This window comes from Helianthus annuus, chromosome 13 (assembly GCF_002127325.2).
Source record: "Helianthus annuus cultivar XRQ/B chromosome 13, HanXRQr2.0-SUNRISE, whole genome shotgun sequence".
Lineage (NCBI taxonomy): Eukaryota > Viridiplantae > Streptophyta > Magnoliopsida > Asterales > Asteraceae > Helianthus > Helianthus annuus.
The window spans coordinates 1814970-1826476 of NC_035445.2; the positions used below are offsets into that span (position 1 = coordinate 1814970).

At 35.2% G+C, this 11507-nt stretch overlaps 1 protein-coding gene across 1 annotated transcript; it reads left to right on the forward strand.

Annotated features, from left to right (window-relative positions):
* Positions 1-7870: 7870 nt before the first annotated feature.
* Positions 7871-10093, forward strand: LOC118485571 (zinc finger BED domain-containing protein RICESLEEPER 2-like). The gene is made up of 4 exons (XM_035981800.1): positions 7871-8317; positions 8396-8873; positions 8944-9725; positions 10019-10093. The coding sequence occupies exons 1-4, from the start codon at positions 7871-7873 to the stop codon at positions 10091-10093; spliced, it is 1782 nt and encodes a 593-aa protein (XP_035837693.1).
* The last annotated feature ends 1414 nt before the right edge of the window (positions 10094-11507 follow it).

Genomic DNA, 11507 nt, shown 5'->3' on the forward strand with positions numbered 1-11507 from the left:
ACATATATAAGTGGGTGCCTTTTAACATATCTAAGAACCTGAAGACAAGATACAGTTTAAGGTCATATCACATCACTATAGGACATCATGATAATGATAAGTCACTCTTTAGTACATATAATAGGGCATAAAGATTGTTTCACCATAAATAAAGCATTTTTGGTGCATTGACTGTATTTTTTTTAACGTCAAATGCATTTTTCTATTGAAGAGAGGATAACTCAATAGTTAAGTGTGCTTGACTGGGAGCAATCCTAGGGTGGGTGACCTCTTCGGAAGTTTTCACCCTATCAACCAAAAACAAATCTGCGATCTTCTCATGGACAAAATGGACAATATTGGTTGATACGGCACGTCAAAATAATCCAAATTAAGCTACTTCTATCATTAATTGGTTTTATAAGAAAACCACATTTTAGCTTATGTGCTGGGCTTCAAGGTCTTGAGTAGTAAAATAATCCTAAGAGATTTTTTTAAGTTGTGAACACCTTGATAAAACTTGGCCTTTTACAAATTACAACATATGATGGCATGATAAACTCAAAAGGTGAAAATTTTGAAAAAAAAAACCTTTATAATTTGTCTACCTCGTTACTTTCATCATGTTTAAAGATATAGCTATTTCACACAGACACATAGTATATATAACACCTCTAAAATTTGTGAAATAACATATATACTTAACTCATGTTTTAAGTACATTGTACATTATGCTATAAAAACATATATTCCAAGTATACATTGATATGTTACAAGTTAAAGCTGAAATATTTTCTCCATCGTAGGACAATTTCACATACATCTCCTTGAAAAAGCGATTAGACATTTTGTCATGGGCCGCAACATTTTTTCATGACAAAAGCAACATTTATAAGTTCTTTGTCGAGGAAATGTATGTAACACTTTAGATTCGGACCTCATTGACAAACTAAGTAGGCTAAATATCAAATACAGCTAGTGTCATTGTTCGTGAAAACGATCTACATAGTGATAATGATATGGACCTTAATGTTATTGCAGAAGTCTCATATGACTATAACTATCTTAGGTCCATCATATTTTCACCAAAATGAAGACACATTTGTCATTTTATGTTAAGACACATGATTGATTAAACTTTGATAATTTATGTAGCTATGATATTTATATACTACTCGGTGTTTTTCTTTAAAAAACAAATTTACCCAATTTGTGACATGGGTACCCATGTAATGAACCCCACCCCAATTCTTGAGCCATCAAAGATGTTATCATTTTTTTAACGTCCAACAAAACCCGAATACCTGGTTACACCTATGGCAAAGACCACCCACGTTTGCGATTGCAAACAGTGTTGGTGACCCAGTCCGTCAAGATTTCCAGAGAAAACCCACCGCCGGAAGACGCCACTATGGTGAAACCCCTAGCTGGCGCATGACTTTTTGTCACAAACAAGATTCTAACCAGAAACCTCTCCTAAAGAAAGTAACAGGGAGATACCGCAAGATTCTACCGGAAACTCAATAGTATTACCGGTGTTGGAATATAATTATGAGATTACAATTGTTCATTTTTTGTTATACGTATTAATGAACAAATATAAAAAATTATATTCATTCATTTATTCGGTTAAAATTATAAGAAGGCATACGAACAAAATCTAGTGAGCATTCATATTCGTTAGCTTTGCTTCCAACCCACTTTCCAATCTCCACTACTTACTTTATTAATTCCAGACTTCAATTTTTTTAACTAAAAATAAGTCTAGCTGCATTGCGGCGGGGTTCGAGAATAACCATGGTTGTAAAAGTCGTTAGGCGCTCCCTAGTCGGTCGATCGGGGAGTTGAGAGTACTCGACCTAGCCGGAGAGTACACGGGGAGTACTCGGAGATGCCAAATTATAAAGAAATTAGTTTTTGGAAATAAAATATATGTCAAATAACATAAATTTACTAATATTTATAACAAAATACGTGAAATTGATATTTATTCTTTAACTAGAATTACGACCCGCCGCAATGCGGCCGGGATTCTGTAGTTATAACTAAGTCGATTTAGGATACGCACGTTATGTTGAACCTGTCAAACGGGAAAAAATAGACGATGTAAAAACGTTCACCCACACACGCACGTTGCGTCGTGTTAACTCGCGTTAGAACGAAACGTAAAAACGTTAAACCAAAGACGCACGTTGCGATGTGTTAAGTCACAAAATTTCGAATGAACCATAAAGCGAAAAAAATTGAAAAATCCCCAAAGCCAAGGTTACAACAACGGAACAACCATATGAATAACCATTTTTTTCTTTGAAAACCCCCCAAAAGCTAAGATTACAACACATAAGAAAAAAAATCAAAGTGGTTAAATCGCAAAAGATTGAAACTTTTGAATTAGAAGTGAAAAATCAAATTAATTAAAGGGGTTAAATTACCAAAGATTAAACTTTAAACTTAAATTGTCAAAGATTAAAACTCTAGGGTTAAAAAGGAAACAAAGATTAAAACTTTAATCTTAAATTGTCAAGGATTAAAACTTGAAGGTTAAAAAGGAAAATTCCATTTATTTTTTGAAAAACTCCCAAAGCTAAAGTTACAACAACCTTAAGCACAAGTTAGTTGCTTATTTATAGGTTAATAATATGATAGACGTAGAAATTATGTTTTATTTTATTTTAAGTCAAACTCGGCCCGAGTTGACCCACTAGATCCAATTTTGGCCAATGTTGACCGCATTTGATTGATTCCGAGTAATTAGTCGGAGTTGAAGAAAGTCGTCTCGGCAGCCTACCTTGTAGCGACTACTCGGGGTGTACTCGGCCTTGGAGACCTTGTTTTACAACCATGAGAATAACAACGACAATTTTACACCAAAAGGAATAAGAATACCAAAAACATAATACATTTCAATATTGATTGCTTATACAAAGATTACAAAACTTACAATCAATGCTTACGGATGCTAAATACAACCCTACCAATTTCTCTCTATACTATTATACTATCCCTAATGTAAGTGTGTGACACGACCGCTTGTTTGTCTTGGATCGTCCTTTGGTCCTCCAATTGGTCTGACCAGTCGGTCTCGTTTTAGACCTTGGCCTACCTTCTTCCTCCAACCACCATTCATTGTGGGTTGTTTTTTGTTTAGCCTTTGGTTTTGGTTCAGCCTCTCTGTGGCCCTTTTGGCCCCACGAACCTGAACCCAAACCGGTCATGGTGCCATTTCGGCTTGTATGTTCTCCTCATCCAGGTCCATCCCCTTTGACCACCTTTTGGCCCCATGAAACTGATCACGACTCCTCGACTTCACTTTGAATTTTCTTTTCAAGTTCGTACAGGGCATGTCCTTCGAACACCGTATGGACCCAGTCAACCGAAACTTTAGCAGTTTCGTTTCCACTCTTTGCAACCCATCCAAGTTGAAGTATAAAGGTCAGTTTCACAATAAGAAATTGGTGTTGGTTCCAAGGGTTAAAAAAACAAAAATCAAAATTGAGAATTTATGTAAGGGCCTTGATGAGTAATAACCTGAGCCTTGGAGAAACCACAAATGTAGATGAAAATTGAAGGTTTAAATCAATGTTTTAGTTTTGCTTTTAAGTGATTGGAGTTTTTACTAATCATTTTGGAAGCCCACAATGCCTCGACTTCTTCATTTGGTAAAATACGAACCCAACTCAAGTTTCCTTAAATTAATGGTGTATCAAATCATAAAGTTGGTAGAAATCATTGATTCTATTACATAGCCAACTAAAAAACTGGCAAATTGTATACTTTGTGAATTTTGGGCCAAATATTAATATATAGAAATAAGAGGTAACTAAGGCGTCCATAGGTGTACAAACATCATTAATGATGCACAACATTAGAACACATAATTGTTCAATATTAACCAATTTAGGAATTGGTTATAGGTGTTCTTTAATGAAATTTGACTTAGTTTGACACAAAAGGTTATTTTGCATAGATTGCACTAAAATCAATATTTGAGTGTGTTCAAAATAAAATATGTTGTTAGAGGTTGAAAATGACAATAAGTTGTGAAGCATGTTTTAGCTTGAATTGTGGGAAAGATTATTGATTAATAAGATTTTCTAGGAGTATAACCATGTTCTATTACATAGTGGGGTGAATAAGGTGTATCACTTGGTGTAAAAGCAAATAATGACGTATCACTTGGTATAAAAGTAGCAACGGTGTTCGGTGTATCACTTGGAGTAACATTCTCAATGATTGAGATTAGGAATCTCACATAAGGGTTACACGTTTGGTTGTTGTAAAATGAGGTCCACAATCTTGTTAGGTTTAAATCTTCATAACTAGTGACGCAAAATTCTACGTAATCGCTATTTATGTAATTGGTAGTGTTGGAAATTTTAGTGAAAATGAGTTTTTCACTAAATATTTTGGACATCAATAATATTTATATATGTATTGTATAAATAATTATTTATGGGTTTGTGTTCAAACTATGTTCAAATAGAGCTAAGATGAATGAGATATCGAAGCTTGAAGTTGTATGTTTGGAACAAACAAAGATGAGAAAAATGGATTGAGATTTGTTACCTTGTCCCACATAGGTGGGATGACAAAACTTAAAGTGGTATATAAGGAAGAGCACTCCTTATAAATTGTTTCCTTAAAGGCAAACACTAGTGGGGACCAAAGGAGATGCACCCGCACACATGCGCGCGTGACATGGGCCATAGGCCCAATGTGGGGCACTTTGAACTTCGCACACCGCCTTTGTATTTTTGCCCATTAGCGTGGTCAGATACATGGTGGGTCCGCTTATGGCGCACCCTTGGGTGGTGTAGGCGGATGCCAAGGCATGTCGCATGTCCTTATGGCGCGAGCTCCTTAGGCGTATGGCGCACATCATTGGCGTACCACTGGGTGACTTAGGCGGATGATGTGGCGCAGGCCTCTCAGGCGCGCAAAGAATGCAAATGGCACACGAGTTTGGATGGCGCATGACCAGGTAGCATCCTGGTATGCGTAGTGGCATCCGTGTGGCGCGCGACTCCATATGACGTGGCGTGAGATCCTGGTATACGCAGCGACTTCCAATTAGCGTGTGGCGCAAGAAGGTGTGTCTTCGCGCAAGCGTACTTCAGGTTCAACTAAGGCGCGCCTGCATGCGCGTTGACCGGTCAAACCAGTCTACTTACTAGAGAGTTAATGTTAGACGGTTTCCACTAGTGCCATAAGTTAAATGGCAGTTTTCTTTTACTACCACTTATTATCCATTAATTTAGAGTTTAAACCCTTTTTTATTACAAGATTAATTATCTTGTTAATTACAAGATTAATGATCTTGTTTATGACAATCATTAAGAGGGTTGAATGAGTCTATGCATCTCATTATAAAATGAATATGGTTTATTCATTTGAGAATAAGAAGAAAAATAAACACAACAAATTCTTCTTTTGTTCCATGGAAATTTAGAGAGGAGCACTCTCTAAATTATTCTTTTCTCAACTTCATATTTTCTTAATTGTATGAACACCAAAGTATACCCGGTGCTATCTCGGGCATGAGAGTCATCTCCGGCAGTACACATACTGTTTCGGTTGTTGTACCCTGGGAGACAGAACCGTCTGAGAGGAGGCGCGGAATCTGTTTTAAGGGAAGCGTGTTGAACACGTGCCTCAACCAAAACCGTCAACAATTTTGCTTGTTTTGCAGCGGAGTTTCGATCTCGTAGGTGCGGTTGAAGTTTCCAAAGACATCGACTTGAATCAAGATTGGTACAATTAAATTGTATATTACATTTATTTATTTTAGTTTATGTAACCGATATTGAACTAGTAAAATTTCCCACAAATAATGAGATCTCGTTATTATTTATTTTATTAATATTTTTAATAAAAAGTGAACCTAGTTTCTATAGTTACTAGCTAGAGGTTGATGATGATGACGACGTTAAATTCTAGGAGGCTCTACAAAGAAGTTTTGTATTTGATGATGCACAACGTAAAAGGTTATTAGTTTATTACTAACGAAGAGAATGTTGCCGATAGATCAAGTCGCTAGTGATGTTAAAGGGGAAAATGTCAAGTTTGAATGTTATTACTTAGAGCAATTTGCTACTAACTATGAATTTTCTACTAAAATCAATTTTTGTTAATCAAGAGTTCCTATTGATGCAACTTCATACCAATGACGTTGTTACCGCTGACGAAGTTACATATGACTATCAATGAATATTCTTGTGGTTTCCATTCGGGTGCAAGTTGCTATTGATAGGGCTGTAAACGAACTGAACGTTCAACGAAAAGTTCATGAACCGTTCGGCGGGAAGTTCGTTCATGTTCGTTCGTTTAGTAAATGAACGAACATGAACAAAAATTTTCGTCCGATAAGTTAAATGAACGAACATGAACAAAGGTCTCGTTCGTTCATTTATGTTCGTGAACGTTCGATAACGTGTTCGCGAACGTTCGTTCGATTACGTTCGTTTATGTTTGTTCGTTTACGTTCGTCCATGTTTGTTTGTTTATATTATTCATTAAAGAATAATTTTTTTATATATTCTATTTAAATTATATTATCTTTTCTTTTTATATTTGTCATATTCATATATATGTATATTGATTATAATAATAATTATAGATATTAGATCATTATAATGTGTTTAAAATGATTAATAATCAGCATATAAGCATATATATGCACTGTTTTTATCTATTAGTTACTTGTGTAATGTAATCCTCGATAGTTAGGTACTATCAAACATTAAAAAATTGATGATTTTGTTAATGTAACCTGAAACATTAAAAAAATATACCGATGCACATTTTTATGTTGTATTTTTATTATACTGATTATAATTGTAACTTAAAGTACATATTAATTTACATCACAAATTACAGTACACAAAAGTTCCTAATTTTAAGTTTATTTACAAATTGGGAAAAGTTCTTGTACAAATAATCTTAACCTACTAAACATACAAATTGAAGGAAAACTCAAAAAGACAAGGTGGCATTTTTGTAATTATCAATAACTATCAAAGTTACTCTACAAATATACCTAAAAAACCTTAAAAAAAAACCTAACCTGCCCCCCTCCCAAACCCTACCCCAAAAACCTAAAAAAAAACTAACCCTCCTCCCTCCCCCCCCCCCCAAAAAAAAAAAAAAAAACACCTAACCCCCCCCCCCCTACCCACCCCTAAAAAACCTAAACCCCTCACCCCCCAAAAACCTAACACCCCCCCCCCCCCCACCCAAGCTAAAATGCTAAAAACTAAACTCCCAAAAAACCTAAAAAATAAAAAATAAAAAAAACACAAAAAATTATTTTATTTTATTTTTTAACATTTTTTATTAAAAAATCGCTACTTTTAGTAGCAGCAAAAAAATATTTTTTTAACATTTTTTTTTGCTAACAAAATGTAGCGATTTTTTTATAAAAAAATATAAAAAAAATTGTGTTTTTTAGGTATTTTTGGTTGAGTTCACATTTGTATAGTAACTTTGATAGTTAGTGGTACCGTGCATTACCCTTGATAGTTAGTGGTAATTACAAAAATGTCACCTTGTTTTTTTGAGTTTTTCTTCAATTTGTATGTTTAATATGTTAAGATTATTTGTATTTGATCTTTTGCCTTTACAAATTACCATCATGCTATTATTTGTATATTAACGGTGAACATCCGCAACATAACTGAGAAACAGTATGTTTATATTATTGATTTAAATAAAAATTGTAAACCCTAATACCCAAATCACACTTTCTTCTTCACTACATTGACACTTTCCTGAACCAACCTCCATCTCCATCTCCATCACCACATCGATAACTTTGGCTGATGGAACTATAGTGCATCAGTGCAACCATTGTGGGGAGAAAGTAAAGAAGTACAAAGATGGAACAACCACACCAATGCGTAGACACCTTCAGGAGTGCCCGAAATTAAAAGTGGTGCAGAAAGGTCAATTAAAGTTGAATGCTATGCCTGGAAAATCAGATGGTGCATCAGGTATTCTAAATTGGAAGTTTGATATGACTAGGATGAGAGAGGTTATTCCTCATATGAACATGGTTCATGAGTTGCCATTTAGTTTTGTTGAGTATGATCTCTTTAATGTGTTGATGAAGGAAGCTAATCCATCATATACCAAGATCTCACGTGCAATGGTTAAGCAAGATTGTATATCTGCTTATGGAATTGCAAGAAAAAGAATTCAAAAATTGTTAAATTTAGTCAATAGTTATAGCATTACAACTGATATGTGGACATTAATTCAGAATATTCATTACATGGTTGTTACATGCCACTTTGTTGATTCAGATTTTAAGCTACATAAATGCATACTGAATTTTGTTGAGGTACCTCCACCATATACAGGAATTCGTATACATGATTGCCTCTAAGAGTGTCTAAAAGAGTGGAAAATTGAGAAAAAGGTTGTTACTTTAACCGTTGATAATGCTAAAACTAATGATGTGGTGGCTAAGAAGTTAATGGAAAACGTGTCTATTCAAAAGAAGTTTTCGATTGATGGAAAAATGTTTCATGTGCGTTGTTGTGCACATATTCTGAATTTGTTAGTACAGGATGGTTTAACAAAGATTAAAGACATAATTCACAATGTTCGTGAAAGTGTGAAACGCGTGAGTGCATCTCCGGGTCGATTGCATACCTTTAGTGAGCTTTCTAAGCAATTACAAATGCCAAAGAAGCATCTAATCTTAGACGTTAGTACTCTGTGGAATGCCACATATGCTATGTTATCCACAGCTTTTGAGTTTAAAAAAGTGTTTGTGAATTATGCCGAGCGGGAATCTACATGCAAAACTTTGCCTAGTGAAGAAGATTGGCAAAAAGTTGAAGATGTTTGCCATTTTTTGGGACTTTTCAACGAGGCCACAAAAGTTATTTCAGGTATTAAATTTTATTTCTTGCATGCATGCTACATTTGAATCATTAACAAGCGTTTACTCTTTTTTCCTAGGCTCTGAGTATCCAACATCCAACTTATTTCTTCAAGAGTTATACGAGATAAAAGAAGCTATGGATGATTTATTTTTGGATGAAGGTGACTGGATGAAAGATATGGTTGCTGAGATGAATTTGAAATTTAATAAGTATTGGGGTGAATGTAATTTGTTGATTCCAATTGGTGCTGTTCTGGATCCTAGATTCAAGATGAAATTAATTAAATTTTCTTTTAAAGCCATTTATGATGCTGAAAAGGCTGAAGAAGAGATTAAGTTAGTTGAAGAAACTTTGAATGAATTGTTTAAAGAGTATGTTGAGGCTTGTAAGGAGCCTAATGCTGGCTCATCTACAAGTTCAAATATTGGTAGTGGTCAAACTGGGAGCAGTAGTATACCTAGTAGTTCTATCTTTACCACTTCTAGATTTGGTAGGGGTATCAAGACCGGTAGTGCTAAATATGAGCAACATATTAGAAGTGTTGATTGTGTTGAAAGTGTGAAGTCGGAATTACTCACTTATCTTGAAGAAGGCGTATTGATTCCTGAACCAGGTGAGCATTTTGATGCATTGGAGTGGTGGAAGAATAACAAACTCAAGTATAAAATTTTATCCAAAATGGCTGCTGAAATTTTAGCAATTCCACTCACCACAGTTGCCTCAGAATCAGCTTTCAGTGCCGGTGGGAGGGTTATTGATCCACATCGCGCCTCTTTAGGAACTAAGATGGTGGATATGCTTATTTGTGGGGCTGATTGGTATCGTCATTATTATGGGTTGCAAAAGAAGAAAAAGAAGGTAATGTTTTATTATTGTTGAACATGATTATTTCTTTTATTATAGTGTATGCCTAATTTCCTTGATAATTGTAGGAAAATGATGACGTTATATATGTTGAACTTCCATGAACTGAAGATGGGATGACGTTAGTGCAATGAAGATGGTGAATTCGTGATTATTATGGTTTATGTTAATACTTTTTGGGATATGCTAATACTTTTTGGGATATGCTAGTACTTTTGGGATAATTATGTCTAGTTGTTCAAGTATGCTTTAGATAAACTAAAATGTCTAATACTTTTGGATGTTAGAATCTTTTGAACGGTGTTTATGTTAATTTTAGTTTATCTATTGGAAGAATGAAGTTGAATGTTATGGATAATTGATGTTGTTTTAATTACATTAATATTTGTTTGTTTGTGTTCATGAACCGTTCGTTTATGTTCATAAACTGTTCGTTTATGTTCATAAACTGTTCGTTTATGTTCATGAACAATTCGTTTGTTAACGTCCGTGAACCAGTTCATTTGTGTCCGTTAAGGATCTTAACGAACGAACACAAACGGACATGAACAAATTCATATCCTTAATGAACGAACACGAACAAGAAAACTCGTTAGGTCCTCTGTCCACGAACCGTCCGTTTGTTCGGTAAAACCTTGGCGGACGAACATGAATATGGTCCCGTTCGGTCTGGTCCGGTCCGTTTACACCTCTTATTGATAAAAGAGTACATATGAGAGGATTTTGAAGAAGGTGGGGATGCGATAATATAGATAGACTCCTCTAAGATTTTGCAATATTTTGCAACTCTTTGTTAAAATAGTTTTGATCACAGTTGTTTTTTTTATCAATTGATTGTAGGAAATGGGTCACATTTTATTAATAAAACTAATAAAAAAATGAAGATACTCTCTTTAAACATTTGGGAAATTGTAGCACATGAACCGTGTACAATTTCAAACGAAAATAAATATGAACTACAACATATTTAATAAGACAATCGATTCCAACCAATATCTTCAAAAGATAAAGTCTTCAACTTGATCTTTAACCGCGTCTATTTGTATGGTTCGTTGTGTTTTCAGTCCGTTGTGTAGGATTCAATGAGGTCTTGAACCACGTCTTCTTGTATAATCATTTCCTACAAAAGGAACAAACAAATGTAGGATCATTTTCAGACCCAAACGAGTCGATCAGAAGAGTAATTCACCAATTCAAGAGGCGGAAACTAATGAATCAATGTTATCTCAGCCGTATTCACTTTAATCTGTCGTTTTATTGATAAAAATGTTGTTTACAATCACGACGACACTTCGGCAGCACTTCGTGGCAAACCGGAAGACAATGTTGACTAACTACTTGATTTCGCTCCAACTGACCTATTTATAGGCCACCCTATTCCGCTTGAACATCACATGTTCGGTTCAAGCGGAATCACAACATAACTACTCAAGCGAAATCAGACTATTACATCTTCGAGCGGAATCAGAAATATATGGGGTTTCGCTTGAAATGACAAGATGTCATGCCAAGCAGAATCACCTTCAAAGACCAAATTCTTGGATTCCGTGCCCTAAACTATCTAGATCTAATCAAGACTCGATACAAGACGTAGGCGACAGACGGATGCACCAACAAACTCCTCCTCGGATGTTGACGGAGTCTTCAGTGTCGAGTCTTCGGTTGTCAAACCTTTAGTCTTTATCAGTCTCTGTGCTTCTCTTCAAAGTATTCTCCATTGTAAGCATCCTCACTCAATTTCTATCCTGATGTCTTCAGACTCCCCCTCTCAATGTG